Source organism: Mauremys mutica, chromosome 14 (assembly GCF_020497125.1).
Source record: "Mauremys mutica isolate MM-2020 ecotype Southern chromosome 14, ASM2049712v1, whole genome shotgun sequence".
In the NCBI taxonomy this organism is placed as follows: Eukaryota; Metazoa; Chordata; order Testudines; family Geoemydidae; genus Mauremys; species Mauremys mutica.
In genome coordinates, this window is record NC_059085.1 from 7,156,175 (window position 1) to 7,174,373 (window position 18,199).

Consider the following 18,199-nt stretch of genomic DNA (forward strand, 5'->3'; position numbering starts at 1 on the left):
CATTCCGTACTGCTAAGCCATGGCCTGCTGCAGGAATCCACACACGACCAGCTCTCCCTTGGCAGGACCCGATGCTGAATGGCTGGGAGGAAGCTCTGAAATGGCAGCCTCCTCCCGGTGAGGACTGACCTGCCGAACAGTCACAAAATGAATAATACACACACAGACCCCCTGGGCACCCTAAATGCTTTGGACGGCTGCAATCAGACACGCACACAAGACAACTCCCTTTTGTGCCTAAGGCTTCCTGTCCGCAAGGCAGTGTGGCCTGGGAAGTGGGACTCTGCCACAGGGGCAGGCAGGTCAGGACCCTGCAGACCTGGTCAGTCCGGCAGCAGCTGCTCAAGCTCCTGCTCGTTCAGTCTGTTGGTGGCGATGATGTGGTCAAGCTGCTGCCTGTACCGTTCCATGTCCTGCATGAAGTGGGGGATTCGTGCCTTCTCCAGAACCCCAAATTTCTTCAGCTGATTCACATCTTCGTAGGAGACCTGGTGGAAAGAAAACAGATGTTTCAGGCCAGCCATCCAAGGGGATCGCTGCACACACGCAGCCCTGCATGCGTCCTGATTCACTCACCTCCTGCTAGAGCAGCTGGGGGAGGGCTGCCTACTGTTAGCTACACTAGCCCAGGCCTTACTGAGAGGCCCCACAGGGTAGCAAGAATGGATGGGACGTTCCCAGGAATTCCAGGCACCGGAGCTACCTGGTCACTCTCTGGCCAGGAGGGCTGGGTGGCTGTGAACCACCCGCTCCAGACTCTAGGGTCAGGGGTGACGTGGAGGGGTCATGGAGAGGCTTCCAACAGCTACTCTTGTTTCTCACTGCAGTGCACGAGACCTAACGAGCTGTGCAGATATTGGAGCCCGGCAGGTCAGTTTCCCCTTTGGAGCAGAAATTGCTGATCTGGAGGCACGTGACACAGCACAGGCAACCCCCTCTGGCAGGCCCAACACACAGCAGCTCCTGTGGCCTGACAGGAACTTTGCTTCAGCCCTTGAGCTTGCACCTGCTGGGGCTGCAGCGAGGGCAAGGTACAGGGTGGGACGGCACAGCCTTGCTCAGCCATAGAACAAACAGACGTAAGCACGCCCCTATCACTGTGCCAGGGACCAGAGCACCGACCCTAGGCCTCAATCAGCCATGCAATGAGAAACGGGGGTCAGGCCAGAGCTTCAGAAATACACAGCAGCCTCCGGAGGCCCAAGCCAAGCGAGGCCAAAGAAGGCCCAACAGAGTCTCTCGGGTGTAGTGACTGTCTTGGGAGAATCCCCAGATAGGCTGGGTACTGTGCTGGGTTTTGTCACCTCACGCCGCTGGTTCCTCGGCTTTGTGATCAGGAAAAACGCAGGCCCAGGGTAGCAAGTGACTTGTCAAAATTAGCCTGGGGCGAGCCTGTCCGAGTCCGCTCAAATCAGCACCATACGTGGGGGGGGGGGGGGGAGCCACAGGTGCCAACTTCCCCTTTTCTGTGGGTGCCCACCCCTCCCCCACCCCCACTCTGCCCCTTCCATGAGGCCCCGCCTCTTCCCCATTCCAATCCCTTCCCCAATTCCCCGCCCTGGCCCTGCTGCCTCCCCCTCCCTCCCTGTTTGGCAGCTGCCGGTGGAAGGTAGGCGGAGGAGCAGGGACAAGGCATGCTTGGGGGGGAGATCGGGGGGAGGGTGCTTGGCTGCCGGTGGGTGCAGAGTACCCACTAATTTTAACCTGTGGGTGCTCCAGCCCCGGAGCACCCATGGAGTTGGTGCCTATGGGGGAGGGAGAGGGGGAAAGTATAGCGACGTTTCCCCTTCCAGGGGAGTAGAAAGGTGTGTGACAAAGCACCCGGGCTGCAACCTGCCCTGGAACAGAACTGCTGATACTTCCTGACTGGCGGGTGGTGAACAGGGCTATTGTTGCCATTACCCACATCCAGAAAACGGCCTCTGCAATGGTGAGTCCGAGGGACCGTTTGTGATCACTGCTGAGATGGTTCACTAGACATTTCTGAGAGCTGGGAGGGGGGGATGCTTTGAGCACTAGTCCATTATTGATGCAGAAAGTCCCCAGGTTCATTGGACTGGCACCTCTCTGCTTGTTTAACCAGACCATCGCAGCAGTGCTCTCCATGGACACTTGCACAGAGTGACCTTCGGTGTGAGGCAGATACGCTTGATGGGCCGGGTGACCAGCTGAACTCTCTCAAACACTGATGTGGAGACAGTGATCCTGAGCTGACCAGAGATCCTGAGCCTGAAAGTCCTCCCTGGCCAATAGATGAAGCATCTGTGACTAGGGACACTGAGGGGAGGGTTGGGGAAAAGGGAACCTGTTGTGTACACTGGCAAGGTCCATCCACCAGTCCAGGGATGTACACGAGTCAGCACGTCCTGTGGATGCCGAGTGGGACAGCAGGCAGACGTCAACCCCCTCTGCAGGACTCTGCGGAGGAGTCTGGCACGCTGAGCCACGTCCGTGCAAGCTGCCACATGACCGAGCAGTCTCAGGGAACCCCTCCCTGTCATACGAGCATACGCTTTGCAGTCTTTGTACGAGACTGATACTGCCTGAAACCTGGCCTGAGGTACAGAGTGGCTCGGTGTGATCTGCTCAAGAGACACTCCTGTGAATTCAACTTCCTGTACAGGGGAAGAGAGTTACCTACTGAGACCCACTGGCACCTGCCAGGAAAGGGGTCACTGTCCTTTACAAGCAATGCCTGGCTCAGACCTGACAAACTCACTGTGCCTAATACACTGCCTCCAAGGTATTTATCCATGAAGGGCAGCTTGTGAGGTCTCTGCTGAAAGCTTGTAACTTACCGATCCTCAATCATTGCAAGATGTGTGCACGGGTTATATTTAAGGGATAATGTAACTAGATTGAAAATTAGGCCCTTACGGGTCTTGAGGAAAGCCCATTAAAGTGGGAAGTGATTGCCACCCCCCTCGCTGGCTAGCCAATTACATACCGTATAGTGCTCTTGTCCACCACTGCAGCAGCCCAAACAGTCAGTGGCAAACCATCAACGATAAACCATAAGTCCACTGAAGTGAGATGGGCTGCTATGGCAGCGAGGAGACGCCCTCCGCAGAAAGGCAAAGGACTGATTCAGTGTCTCACAGGGTGGAGAGAGACATGCTGCAGCATCCAGCCACCGAGAAAGAACCTGGGTGAGGGGCGATGCTGCAAGGAAGATGCTGTCCTAGCTCCTGGGGACTAGGACAGGAGAGAATCTACTTGATTGGCTAGGAAAGGTAACGTGTACTAAGTGTCAGCCCTAGTTTGTGGTCTATGGTTGTTTTATGTCACCATTTGTTTCCATCACTCACACTTGTTTCCGTTCTCTCTCAAATTTCTTTTTCATAGAAATTCAGGACAGGAAGGGACCTGGATAGGGCGTCTAGTCCAGTCCCCTGCACTGAGGCAGGACTAAGTATTATCTAGGCATCCCTGGCAGGTGTTTGGCAAACCTGTTCTTAAAAACCTTCGACAACAGAGATTCCACAGTCTCCCTAGGTTATCTGCTCCAGTGCTCAGCTACCCTTCAGTTAGGAAGTATTTCTTAATGTCCAACCTAAATCTCCCTTACTGCAGTTTAAGTCCATTACTTTTTGTCCTGTCCTCAGTGGTTAAGGAGAACAATTTTTCACCCCCCTCTTTATAACAACCTTTTATGTACTTGAAGACTGTTATGTCCCTCCCCTCCCCACCAGGCTTCTCTTCTCCAGACTAAACAAACCCAATTTTTTCAGTCTTTCCTCACAGGTCATGTTTTCTAGACCATCATTTTTGTGGCTCTTCTCTGGACTTTCTCCAGTTTGTCCACATCTTTCCCAAAGTGTAGTGCCCAGATGTGGACACAATACTCCACTTGAAGCCTTACCAGTGTAGAGTGGAAGAATTACTTTTTGTGTCTTGCTTAACAACACTCATAGAATCATAGAATCTCAGGGTTGGAAGGGACGTCAGGAGGTCATCTAGTCCAACCCCCTGCTCAAAGCAGGACCAAACCCAACCAAATCATCCCAGCCAGGGCTTTGTCAAGCCTGACCTTAAAAACCTCTAAGGAAGGAGATTCCACCACCTCCCTAGGTAACCCATTCCAGTGCTTCACCACCCTCCTAGTGAAAAAGTTTTTCCTAATATCCAACCTAGACCTTCCCCATTGCAACTTGAGACCATTGCTCCTTGTTCTGTCATCTGCCACCACTGAGAACAGCCGAGCTCCATCCTCTTTGGAACCCTCCTTCAGGTAGTTGAAAGCAGCTATCAAATCCCCCCTCACTCTTCTCTTCTGCAGACCTAATAAGCCCAGTTCCCTCAGCCTCTCCTCATAAGTCATGTGCTCCAGACCCCTAATCATTTTTGTTGCCCTCCGCTGGACTCTCTCCAATTTGTCCACATCCTTTCTATAGTGGGGGGACCAAAACTGGACACAATACTCCAGATGTGGCCTCACCAGTGCCAAATAGAGGGGAATAATCACTTCCCTTGATCTGCTGCCAGTGCTCCTACTAATACTGCCCAATATGCCGTTGTCTTTCTTGGCAACAAGGGCACACTGCTGACTCATATCCAGCTTCTCGTCTAGTGTAATCCCCAGGTCCTTTTCTGCAGAACTGCTGCTTAGCCAGTCAGTCCCCAGCCTGTAGCGGTGCATCATTGCATGGGATTCTTCCGTCCTAAGTGAAGGACTCTGCACTTGTCCTTGTTGAACCTCATCTGATGTCTTTTGGCCCAATCCTCCAATTTGTCTAGGTCACTCTGGACCCTATCCCTACCCTCCAGTATATCTACCACTCCTCCCAGCTTAGTGTCGTCTGTGAACTTGCTGGGGGTGCAATCTATCCCATCATCCAGATCATTAATAAAGATGTTGAACAAAACCAGCCCCAGGACTGACCCCTGGGGCACTCCTCTTGCTACCGGCTGCCAACTAGACATTGAGTCGTTGATCACTACCCGTTGAGCCCGACGATCTAGCCAGCTTTCTATCCACCTTATAGTCCATTAATTCAGCCCATACTTCTTTAACTTGCTGGCAAGAATACTGTGGGAGACCGTGTCAAAAGCTTTGCTAAAGTCAAGATATATCACATCTACTGCTTTCCCCATATCCACAGAGTCAGTTATCTCGTCATAGAAGGCAATCAGGTTGGTCAGGCATGACCATAGGCGGCAGGTTATATAAATTTGTGGTGCTTGGGCTCCAGGAATATTCAGGGCTGGGGGCCCTGCTCCAGCAATATTTGGAGCTGGGTCTCTCCCCCGGCCCTGCCTGGATCGGGCCCCGGCCCCCGCGGGTCTCCCCCACACCCCGCCGCGTCCTTGCCTGGAGCAGGTCCCAGCCCCCGCCTGCCACCCCTCTCCCTGTGTGTCCGCCCCCCCCGCCACGCCGTGTCCCTGCCTGACAAAAAGCAGCGGCTGCCTCTCCCCTGCGGCTCCCGGCAGAACGGCTGTCTGCTGCCCCAGGGTCCTATGCCTGCCCTCCACTAATGGCAAGGCAGGCTGCCCTTACCCTGCCCTTCTGCCCTAGCCCTGAGCCTCCCCAATGCCCCTAACCCCTCATCCCCAGCCAGAGCCCTCATCCCCCCGCACCCTAATCCTCAGCCCCAGCCCTGAGCCCCCCCCACAGCATGAACCCCTCTCATCCTCAGCCCCACAGCCCTCACCCCACACCCCAACCCTCTGCCCTGATCCCCCTCCTGCATCATGAACCCCTCATCCCCAGCCCCACAGCCCTCACCCCTGCACCCCCTCCTATCCCCAAACTCCCTCCCAGAGGGTGCATCCCCTCCCCCTTCCCACACACCCTTTCCCACCCCCAAACTCCTTCCCAGAGCCTGCACCACTCACCCCTTCCTATGCCCCCACCCCAGCCCAGAGCCTGCACCCAAACTCCCTCCCAAAGCCTGCACCCCTCACCCCGTCCTGCACACCCACCCCCTGCCCCAGCCTGGAGCCTGCACCCAGCATCCAAACTCCATCCCAAACCCTGCACCCAGCACCCATCCTGCACCCTAATCCCCAGCCCAGGATCTGCACCCCAGACCTCCCCCCCAAGCCCCCTCCCAGAGCCTTAGGCAGGTGGGGGCGGCGTTGGGCGGTGGGTTCTGGGCACCACCAAAATTTCTACAAACTTGCCACCCATGGGCATGACTTGCCCTTGGTGAATCCATGTTGACTGTTCCTGATCACCTTCCTCTCCTCCAAGTGCTTCAAAATGGATTCCTTGAGGACCTGCTCCATGATTTTGCCAGGGACTGAAGTGAGGCTGACCGGTCTGTAGTTCCCTGGGTTCTCTTTCTTTCCTGGGGCACTATATTTGCCTTTTTCCAATCGTCCGGGACCTCCCACCATTGCCATGAGTTTTCAAAGATAATGGCCAATGGCTCTGCAATCACGTCAGCCAACTCCCTCAGCACCCTTGGATGCGTTAGATCTGGACCCATGGACTTGTGCACGTCCAGCTTTTCTAAATAGTCCTTAACCTGTTCTTTCACCAGTGAGGGCTGCTCACCTCCTCCCCATACTGTGTTGCCCGGTGCAGCAGTCTGGGAGCTGACCTTGACTGTGAAGACCGAGGCAAAAAAAGCATTGAGTACTTCAGCTTTTTCCTCATCATGTGTCACTCGGTGCCTCCCTCCCCTCAGTAAGGGTCCCACACTTTCCCATACCACCTTCTTGTTGCTAACATACCTGTAGAAACCCTTCTTGTTACCCTTCACATCCCTTGCTAGCTGCAGCTCCAATTGTGCCTTGGCCTTCCTGATTACATGCCTGCATACAATATTTTTATATTCTCCCTAGTCATCTGTCCAAATTTCCACTTCTTGTAAGCTTCCTTTTTGAGTTTAAGCTCACCCAAGATTTCACTGTTAAGCCAAGCTGGTCGCCTGCCATATTTGCTATTTTTTCTGCACATCGGGATGGTTTGTTCCTGTGCCCTCAATAAGGCTTCTTTAAAATACAGCCAGCTTTCCTAGACAACTTTTTCCCCCTCATATTAGCCTCCCAGGGGATCCTGCCCATCAGTTCTCTGAAGGAGTCAAAGTCTGAAGTCCAGGGTCCATACTTTGCTACTCTCCTTTCTTCCTTTTGTGAGGAGCCTGAACTCAACCATCTCATGGTCACTGCTACCCAGGTTGTCACCCACTTCTACTTCCCCTACCAATTCTTCCCTGTTTGTGAGCAGCAGGTCAAGAGGAGCACGGCCTCTAGTTGGTTCCTCCAGCACTTGTACCAGGAAGTTGTCTCCAACACTCTCCAAAAACTTCCTGGATTGTCTGTGCACTGCTGTATTTCTCTCCCAGCAGATGTCAGGGTGATTGAAGTCCCCCATTAGAACCAGGGCCTGTGATCTGGAAACTTCAGTTAGTTGTCCGAAGAAAGCCTCGTCTACCTCATCCCCCTAGTCTGGTGGTCTATAGCACATGCCCACCACGACATCACCCTTGTTGCTCTTGCCTCTAGACTTAACCCAAAGACTCTGAACAGGCTCCCTTACATACAGTGCAATTCCTCCACCTTTCCTCCCGTACCTGTCCTTCCTGAACAGTTTATACCATCCATGACAGTGCTCCAGTCATGTGAACTGCCCCACCAAGCCTCTGTTATTCCAATCACATCATAGTTCCTTGATTGTGCCAGGACTTCCAATTCTTCCTGCTTGTTTCCCAGGCTTCTTGCGTTCGTGTACATTCACCTGAGATAACTAGCCGATTGCCCTACTTTCTCAGAATGAATCAGGAGGCTTCCCATCTTGTACCTTCCTCCTTACCCTCCCAGTATCCCAGTCCCGCACTCCTGCTAATACAGCCCAGAATGATGTTCGCATTTTCCCAACAGTGTTACACTCTTGACTCCTATTCAGTTTGTGATCCACTATAATCCCCAGATCCCTTTCCCCAGTAATTTCCTATTCGGTATTTGCTAAATTCCATTATTTAAGAAGAGGGTTAATGACCAAAGCTGGGTTTTTCATGTTAATCTCCTGAGTATTTACATTAATCAAATAGCAAAGTTTACGATTACGTCCCTGAGACCAAGGGGAAGACCCCTGGTTATTGCACTGGCTGGGGGTGTAAAAACACCACATAAATAATCCATAAACTGTGGCCCATCCTGCAGCAGAACCGTTCCCATGTACTGATTTCACACCAGGAAACGGGTTCTGTCCATCACTCCAGGCTGTTACCTTGCCCAGAGCTGCCAGCAACCGGAAGTCAATAGTCTGCCGATGCCTCAGGATGCGGAGAATTCCATCCAGATACACTTGATCCTTACTGAAACAGCCTGGAAGAGAGCAAGGAGGAGAAATGGGAGCCCAGCCACCTCCCAACATGCTGGCTGCTGTGGACCTAATTTTCCTCCCACCCTGGTGCAAATCAACAGCATTTCAACGGACGTCAGCTGGGGGGTGTCTGCACTTGGAGTGAGGAATGCAGTGCCCAGCTCACACAGACATGCCGTGCTGGCTCTCATCAGCTACAAGGATCATAGTGTAGCTGCAGGAGCACAGCAGTGGCACGGGCTGGCCACCCCAAGTACAAACCCGCCCAGGCCCCCTGGGTACGTACATGGGGCAGCCAGTGCTCCTGCGGCTACACTCCTGCTTGTAATGTGCTGGCTCGATGAGCACTACCGTGAATACGTCTCCACACGCTCAGCACTGCAGCCCTAGCTCCAAGTGTAGACACCCCTTAGCGTTAGACTAGGAAAGAGCTGGTGTAAGTGAGGTCAGAAGCAAGTCCAGTGGGCTGGGGTCAGTACTAGGACCAGCCGTCTCCAATATATTTATTACTGACCTGGAAAAGGGGGTGAAGAGTGAGGAGATGAAATCTGCTTAGGAGAAAATTAAAGCTCTCGCTGTAAACTAGAAGGGGTTTCCTGGGCCTGCTTGCAGGTTAAGGGGCTCTGAGAGAAGCTGTATGACCTGGTTTCTTCAGACCAGTGGTTCTCAACTTGTGGTCCAGAGACCCCTAGGGGTTCTCAGACTATGGCTAAGATCTCCAAAGGGGTCTGCACCTCCATTTGAAATGTTTAGGGGGTCTACAAATGAAAAAAGTTTGAAAACCACTGTTCTAGACTCTCCTTTATACTCCAGCTCAGCAGGTTTCTGTGGACAACACAAGCTTAAGGATGGTAAATGTCATTTTTCCCACCAACATTAGGAAAACAGCCCTCTGTTTATCTGTATCCTCTACAGCATACGCGTAAAAATACTGCTCAAGTCTCTGAATGTATGTTGCAAAATCTTCCCTTTTCCCCCCCATTAAATTGGAAACACTCCAGACTGCAGTAGGTAGCCATGTTATCTCTACTCTTCATCGTCCTCTTTTATTTTTCTTTCCTAAAGAAGCTGTCCCAGCGTTCTCTGTTACGTTCACGGCGCGCGCGCGCGCACACACACAAAATACTCTTTCTGCAGGCTGCCATGTAGTGCTAGGTCATTTCTTAGACTATGTCTACACTTCGAGCTGGGGTGCAGCTTGAGGAGAGACAGGGTGCTAAAACCAGAGCGTAGCTGTGGCAGTGCAAGCTGCAGGACGGACCAGCCACCCCTAAGTATGTACCTGTCTGAAAGTCTGGCACATACTCAGCATGTCTAGCTCATGGCTACACTTGATTTTTAGTGCGCTAGCTGGGTGAGAGCTGCCTCAAGCTGGGAATCACACCCCTAGCTGCATGTGTAGATGTACCCATAGAGTCCAGATCCCAAACCCAAAACAACCAAAAAAAACGCAGAGAGAGACAAAGCAGGCTGCTCCCTAAGACAGAGAGAGGCCTAACTCACCCCACTTTGCTTTAGGCTGGCTTTCCACAGACTGACTGTTGCTATGCCCAGATCACACACTTCCCTACCGAGCCCCCTAGCCTGCAAGCAGGAGCAGGAAACCCATTATAATTTAAAGTGGTAGCGCTGGTAATGGTAACACAGTTTTCAATACCCCACAAGTGACGCACTAGTAGAGGACTCTAATGTAGCAAATAAAGTCAGAACAAAATCCAAGGGCTGGAAGTTGAAACTAAATGAGGGTAATTAACTGCAGGGAGGGATAGCTCAGTGGTTTGAGCATTGGCCTGCTAAACCCAGGGTTGTGAGTTCAATCCTTGAGGGGGCCATTTAGGGATCTGGGGCAAAAATCTGTCTGGGGATTGGTCCTGCTTTGAGCAAGAGGTGGGATTAGATACCTCCTGAGGGCCCCCCCAACCCTGATATTCTATGATTAACCATTGAAAAAACTGACACAGAGGTGTGGTGGATTCAATGTCTCCTGTAGTCTTTAAACAAAGACAGGAGCAGCTGCTCAAAAGTATTCCAGTGCCTAGCTCCCAGTGAAACCAGTGGGAGTCAAGCGTCTAAGTCCCTCTGAGTGATGGGGCTGCCGCAGGGATCCCTGGTGACATTCTCCAGCTGTGTATGCAGGAGGTATGGTCACAGTGACCCCTCCTGGCCCGAAAAGCATGAGCAGCGGCAGCGCTCTTTGTAATCTTGGTATCTCGACGACCCTCTACAAGGGTTCTGAGTGTTAAGTGTAAGTATCTGTCTGACAAACACACAGGCTGGTTCCCCCAGCTGTGATGCATGGGAGCTGTTACTATCACCCAAGTTCAGGGCTCCGGCTACCGCAGCGCTGCCTTGGACTCTGCATAACGCTTCCTAAAAAGCCCAGGACAGACCCAACTCTGCAAGAGCTACAGCAAAAAGCGAGGCTGAGGTGCCGGCGCGGGGGTTTCAGAGGAGTTGTGCACAGAGACTCCATATCCCACAGTCCATCTCGTCAGTTTCACTGTTACCCCTCTGCAGGCAGCCAGTTTCTCTTCTGGCTCACGTGGGTCTCTCACAGCCAAATGACAGGGGCAGAACGGCTGGGCTAGGATCTGAGGCTACTTTTTTAACTCATTTTTGCAGAGGACTTAAAGGGATAGTGTCACCTTCAAAGCTAGTCAGAGCGACACAAGAAAGGCAGAACTCTTCAAGGCAGACCGCCCCCGCCAGGGTGCCCCCTTCCCCAGCCACGTGAGCTCAGCTTAGAAAGGAGTTGCTGGCAGGGGCCACCACGGATGCCACAGCCAGAGCAGGGCCCAGCTGTGACACCACGGCCTTGTACAGTTCTCATGCTGGAGCCTGTGCTGATGGGTGTCTGCACCATCCCCCTCCTGCCACCTGCCCTCCATGCTGACCCTCCCTTTCCTGCCAATCCCCAGCTAAAACAGCAACCCCCCAGCCCTGCACAGCCACAGCAAGAGACCCTCCGTGCTCTGATGAGGAACAGAGACTCACCCCTGGGCAGTAGCAGCTCTGGGAACGGACCCCAGCCTCCCAGCCCAGTCACCAAGTCCCATTCCCACCCACGGCAGAGGCGCCATCTGCCCACCTGGCTGCGAGGTGTCCGTCTGGCCTCGTTTTGCCCGCACGCAGTACTCCCAGCGGACGCGGGCGTCCTGCACGTACTGCTCCAAGTGCTGGAAGAGGGCGCTGAAGGACATGTGCGTGGCCTGCTGGACGGTGTAGTAGAGCAGTGCTGCCCGCCACAGAAAGGGCTGCTTACGGAAGAGGACACTGTGCAGACTCGCCAGGCCTTCTTCTGTGGGGTTAGCAGGCTTCAGGCCGTACCGCTTACGGCCCTCCAGGCTGTGCCAAGGCTGGCGGGCGTTATTCACCCCACGGATGTAGTGCGTGCCTAGAGAAGACAAGGGAGAGAAACCAGTCAGCTACAAGCCGTGTCTCGCGCACCCCGTGCAAAGCTCCCGGGCAATGGGGCTGGGAAATCAGGCGCATTGGGGGGAAACCGGTCCCCACGTTGATAAGGGACATGGCGAACTCCCCCTACCCCACAGCTGCTCTTTCAGCAGATAAAAGTCTAAGAAAAGCTGGCCTCTCTCCCCAACAGAAGTTGGTCCAAGAGAAGGTTTTACCTCCCCCACCTTGTCTCTCTGACAAAACCTCTGCCATTTGATCTTCTCCCTCAGAGCTAAGGGGCACAGCAGTCACTAGCTGGTGGCAGGAGGCTGGAACAATACTCAATTAATCCTTTGATATCTAAACTGTCCCCCAGGGCCAGATGGCCTCACTGCTGAGATTAACAAACTTTTACAAAATCTAGGCTCCATGGTTCAATAACTAGACATGAACAACCCCCCCTCAGGCCTCTCTCTAGAGCAGTGCTTCTCAACCAGGGATCCGGGGCCCCTGGGGGGGCAGTGAGCAGGTTTCAGGGGCTCCGCCAAGCAGGGCCAGTGTTAGACGTGCTGGGGCCCAGGGCAGAAAGCTGAAGAACCACTGTGCAGGGCTGAAGTCTGGGGCCCTGAGCCCTGCTACCTGGGGCTGAAGCTGAAGCCTGAGCAACGTAGCTCAGCTGTGGTTTGGGGCACCGGGCAATTACCCTGCGTACTCCCCTCTAGCTCTGGCTTTTATATGGCATTGGTGGGCCACGGAGTTCTTATAGCATGTTGGGGGAGGCCTCAGACAGAAAAAGGTTGAGAACCCCTGCTCTAGAGCTCCCCCCACCACTTGCACTTGGGATGCCAAGGTGGCACTGGCACCCCTTCCAATGTGTGTCTTTCTCCTTGCTTGTCAGGTTTCTCCCTGCCATCTCCCATCCTAGCCCTGAGAAAGCACCTCCTGGGAGGGGACACCTTTGTCTGGCCCCTTCTGGCTGAGAGCTCTGAATGGTCTTTCCATGGGCACTGAATGAGGCAGGGTCCTATGGAAAAAGTAGCATGTGATCCTGTATCCTAATGCATATGCACAAGGAGACCAAAGGGAGGTTAGAAGGGGAGCCCTAATTCTAGGGCTTCTGAAGGCTTGATTTTGCAACCCTGGTTTAATGAATCATAGAATCTCAGGGTTGGAAGGGACCTCAGGAGGTATCTAGTCCAACCCCCTGCTCAAAGCAGGACCAATCCCCAGACAGATTTTTACCCCAGATCCCTAAATGGCCCCCTCAAGGATTGAACTCACAACCCTGGGTTTAGCAGGCCCATGCTCAAACCACTGAGCCATCCCTCTCCTTGGGTGTAACTGTGTGTGACTATAGTGGTAGTGCTCCTACGCTGCACTAACACCGCCCTAGCACCATCCTGCCCTGTCCTAAGTCTGCACTAACTCTGCACTAACACCTTTTCAACTCATTCCAGCACTCGCGTTAACCCTCCCGCACAGCAATGGGCACGGCCGAGGGTGCTTCGGCTCTTCCAGCCATCAGTGCCACGTGTTCAGTGCCACCTGGGGGGGGGGCTCCTGCTCCCCAACAGACACGGCTTCGAAGAGGGCTCTGTACTTGCCGCCAAGGGGCAACTCCCCCATGGGGATCACAGAGGCCTTTGAAGAAGAAAGAGCCATTTTGCAATGAAAAAAATGTCCACTGTGAAAAATTCTGAGCAGTTTTTCTTGGCCTCCTACCCCTGCCTGCTGCCCTAAACAACCCCCTCTGTGCCTCCCTCCATCGGCATTCTCCATGCAGTGCCGAGTCCTCAACCCACCGTTGTGCAGAGTCAGCTCCAAGGGGTCCTGGCACTGGATCCGGTCAGCCTCTGCAGCCCCTCACCACCTCTGGCTCTTCTCCTCCCTCCCTCCTATCGTCAGTAGCTTTGAGAGGCTGAGGTGCTCCCAGTTCAGGGTGTTATTTCCAGTGTGGTTACCCCAGCAGCCTATAGGGAAGGACGGCTGCCTCCTGGCTCTGTGACGTGATAGGCTCCAGCCTCCTTCTGCCCACCCCACCCCACAAAGGCCATGCAACATGCTGCTCCATTTTATTCCCTTTCAAGAGCAGGAGCGTTAATTCCAGGCGAGTCCCCGCGTGGCTCCACATCCCCGGCGCCCCGCATGGCCCATGCCTCCAGCCCGGCTCTGACCTATCTCGTGGCGCAGCATGCCCTCCAGCCAGTATTGCCGGGCTCCGGCCAGGTTGATCACCAGGGTGGGCCGGCTGTTCTCCACCATCATCACGGCTTGGGACAGGAGGTCCTCGGTCAGATGAACGACCACCTGGGGGCAGATGGAGAATAAGGGGTCAGGATGATGGCATGATCACAACTGGCAGCCCCATGCACACCTAGGTGATACTGTGCACTCCCAGGAGGACTATCAAAATGTAGGTGGGGCCATTATAAGAGAAAAGCTTTGTTAACTGCCCAGTCCACTCATGGAGCAGGATGTGCCGGCCTCGCCCATTGGCTTTGAATGCTGGGAGCAGGAAACAGAAATAGTTGATGGGGAGATTTTTCATCTCTTTGCTGTTTGAACTCTCACAGGGCAAGAGAAGCCAAACTGAAGCCAGAGATCCCCAGGGGCTACCTCCTGGCTCTGCCCTGAAAGACACTTGGAATTGACAGATCACTACAATTCTGTCACTCTCAGAATCTAGGTGATAACTCATTTCTGTGTGTTATTTGCTTTCTTTAACCTGTAAGTAACTCATTTCTTTTTCCTAGTTAATAAACCTTTAGACAGTTTATTACAGGATTGGGACAGGCCTTGTCTTTGGTGTAAGATCTAGGTAGCAATTTATCTGGGCTAAGGGACTGGTCTCTTGGGACTGGAAGCAGCCTGAATATGGTGTAATTTTGGGTGTAAGTGACCATTTATCACTAAGTTCAGTTTGTCTGGGTGGCAAAATAGACTGGAGAGTCTCACAGGACTGTCTGTGCTCCCATGGGAATACTGGTATGGTGATCCTGGAGTTCACGTTTGGTACTTGGTTGGTGAAATCTAATTATAGAACATACCACCAGTTTGGGGTGTCTGCCCTGTTTTTGACAGTCTGCCCTGAGGTCGTGAGCCACTCCAGGCAGCGTGACAACTTCTTCTTAGAGCAGTTAGTCCTAGAGCCCAGAAGGGGGAAGTGGGGAGTTCTTGATTTAGTCCTGAGTGGCACAGGATCTGGTCCAAGAGGTGAACATAGCTGGAACTGCTCAGTAATAGCAACCACAATGTAATTAAATGTAACAGTCTTGTAGGGAGGAAAATACCAAAGAAACCCACCACAGTAGCTTCAAAAAGGGGGACTACACAAGAACGAAGAATCTAGTTAAATGGAAATTAAAAGGAACAGTCACAAGAGTGAAATCCTTGCAAGCTGCATGGAAACTTTTTAAACACACACAATAGCAGCTCAAACTACACCTCTACCCCGATATAACACGAATTTGGCTATAACACGGTAAAGCAGCGCTTCGAGGGGGCAGGGCTGTGCGTTCCGGCGGATCAAAACAAGTTCGCTATAACGCGGTTTCACCTATAACGCGGTGTGATTTTTTGGCTCCCGAGGACAGCGTTCTATCGGGGTAGAGGTGTATATGTATAGCCCAAATAAAAACAAAACAGTAACAGGACCAAAAAATCTTCACCACTAAACAATAGAGTAAAAGAGGAGACAAAAAGACATCCTTTCAAAATTGCAAGTCAAATCTTACTGAGGAAAACAGAAAGGAACATAAACTGTGGAAAGTCAAGTGTAGGTAGAACTAGGCAGGCCAAAAACAGAATTTGAAGAGCAACTAGCAGAAGACACAAACACGAACACATTTTTAAAGTATACCAGAAGCAGAAAGCCTGCCGGGCAATCCATGGGGACACTGGATGACTGAGGTGCTAAAGGAGCACTCAGAGAAGACAAGGCCCTTGCAGAGAAGCTAAATGAATTCTTTATATCACTCTTCAGAGCAGAGGCTGTGAGGAAGATTCCCATAATTGAGCCAATCTTTTTAGGTGACAAATCTGAGGAACTGTTCCAGATTGAAGCACCAATAGAGGAGGTTTGAGGAGAAATTAAACAGTAATAAATCACCAGGACCAGATTAAACTAGCTAGAGACATAAAGAGTAACAAGAAAACATTCTACAAATACATTAGAAGCAAGAGGAAGATCAAGGACAGGGTAGGCCCATTACTCAATGGGAGGGGAAAGACAATAACAGAAAACGTGGAAATGGCAGAAGAGTTAAATGACTTGTTTGTTTCAGTTTTTGCCAGAAAGGTTAGTAGCGATTGGACATCTAACATAGTCAATGCCAGTGGAAGTAAGGTAGGATCTGAGGCTAAATTAGGGAAAGAACAAGTTAAAAAAATTACTTAGACAAGTTAGATGTCTTCAAATCGGTAGGGCCTGATGAAATACATCCTTGAATACTCAAGGAGCTGACTGAGGAGATACCTGAGCCAGCCACCGATTATCTTCAAAAACTCATGGAAGGCAGGCAAGATTCCAGGGGACTGGAAGAGGGCAAATAGAGTGTCAATCTATAAGAAGAGGAATAAGGACAACCCAGGGAATTACAGACCAGTCAGCTTAACTTCAGTCCGGAATGATAATGGAGCAGATAATCAAGCAATCAATTTGCAAATACCTAGAAGACAATAAGGTGATAAGTAACAGTCAGCATGGATTTGTCAGGAACAAATCACAGTCAAACCAAACTAATAGCTTTCTTTGACAGGTTGACAAGCTTTATGGATGGAGGGGCGGCAGGGAAGAGCAGTAGAACTGGCCACCAGTTCTTACTCAAGCTTTGCCAGTGGGGCTTGAATTCACACTGGAATTCTGAAAGCTGGCATGGATTCTGGTATCACTGCATGGAAACCCCGCATTATAGTCCCTCTGCTGAATTCTCTTTTTGAGCTGCTTCTAGCTTACATCATTCTTCACTGACAATAGTTAAATCACCTGCTAGGATTCTCTCTTTTAAGACCAAGTCTTTTGTCTTAATTTTGTGGTGAGGAAGAGAGCTGTATCCTGGTGGACTGCAGTCTAGGTCCAAGTACCCTGGAATTGGCTGCGTTACCTCAGGCAGCTCCCTTCCTCTCTCTGCTGTGCCTCAGTTTTCCACTCTGCAAATGGAGGGTGATGACAACTCTATAAAGTACTCTGGGAGTTGGTAATGGAGTTTGCTATGTGCCATAAGCAGAAAGTGTCATTCAGTCTTTGCAGCATCAGAAACAGAATCTCCACAAAGGAGATTCTGAGAATGGGATTTGGGTCTTTCTAATCTTTAACGGCAGAAGTGCTTTTGTAGTTTTCAGGCGGTTTGTACCCGGTGGCACAGTGATAAGATGTTAGCTTCAGAACACATTTCTGTAATTCCGAAGCTGCTAAAACCATCCCATTTGGAGTCAAGAATTGTGACCAGTGATTCTGTGTCTGTGCTTAAAGTAGAATTTCTCTCCTACAGAAACTCCTGGAATTTCTTCACTCCAAACAGAATGCTGTGCTACATCTGAGCACATTTTTTAATCTGCTTGACTTGAGGTTCTGAAAGTGACTGGCTGGCCTTTTGGTCCCATCTGCCATTCGTGACCAAACCCGCTTCTCCCCACAGGTGAGGCTCCACCTGGACATCAAACTCTACTAGCACCTTCAAAGAAATGAGGCTATTGGTCTGCATCAAATGTCTTGTTACATTCTTCACCCTTATCCGTTCTGAACAACCACAGCGGCGGGTTTTGGGTTTGTGGGATTTTTACTGTAGACAGGATAGAAGAAGTTTTCCAATTAATGAAGTAACCAGAGCTCACTAGGATCTCAGCGGTGACTTGTGACATTCTTAGTAACTCCGTTTTCTCTGGCAGAGGCCTTAGGGGCTAAGCTCTATGACCCACTAGTGAAAAAAACCCTTCTTTCCCAGAGACACAGACCCTTCACACCACTGTGGCACAGGACTAGGTCTCTCAAATTAGCTGTCTCATTTACATCTGTAATAAGTATCTCATCCAGGCAGCCAGTAGAACTCTGTCACACTAGGTCCTTTCTGTGCAGAACCACAGCCAGAATGTTGGCTGCCTCATACGTCAGCCTGGTATAATGGCCAATCCATGATTAGAATGCATTACACGATTGTTAGATTCTTGTTTGTGCGCCATCTGCTGGTGAACTTGAAACAACCAGGTGGCCCATTCCTGCTCTCTCTGATAGGAACAGCAGCATCGGCTCACCTGGCTTGGGGAACTTTTGTTCTAAGTCCAGCCAGAGGAGCCCAATTACCTTACAGTCCCCACAGCCAGAGACATGGCTAGCCTATACTGAAACACGCTCTCTGGTGCCGCCCGCTCCAAATATTCCATAGCTGACCAGCAGGGCCGGCTCCAGGCACCAGCTCAGCAAGCAGGTGCTTGAGGCGGCCGAAGGGAAGGGACGGCATGTCGAGCTCTTCAGCGGCAAGTCCCTCAGTCCCTCTGGGAGGGAAGGACCTGCCGCCGAATTGCCGCTGAAGAAGAAAG

At 51.8% G+C, this 18,199-nt stretch overlaps 1 protein-coding gene across 2 annotated transcripts in view; it reads right to left on the bottom strand.

The window, feature by feature from the left end:
* Positions 1-3: 3 nt before the first annotated feature.
* KIAA0895L (KIAA0895 like) overlaps positions 4-18,199 on the bottom strand; it is a 47,244-nt gene continuing 29,048 nt past the window's right edge. For both annotated transcript variants that reach the window (XM_044987888.1, XM_044987887.1), the window contains exons 4-7: positions 13,840-13,972; positions 11,361-11,666; positions 8,177-8,274; positions 4-488 (exon numbers count right to left, since the gene is read on the bottom strand). In XM_044987888.1, coding sequence (XP_044843823.1) covers positions 324-488; positions 8,177-8,274; positions 11,361-11,666; positions 13,840-13,972 — 702 coding nt within the window. In that variant the 3' untranslated portion in view covers positions 4-323. The remainder of the gene's footprint in view (positions 489-8,176; positions 8,275-11,360; positions 11,667-13,839; positions 13,973-18,199) is intronic.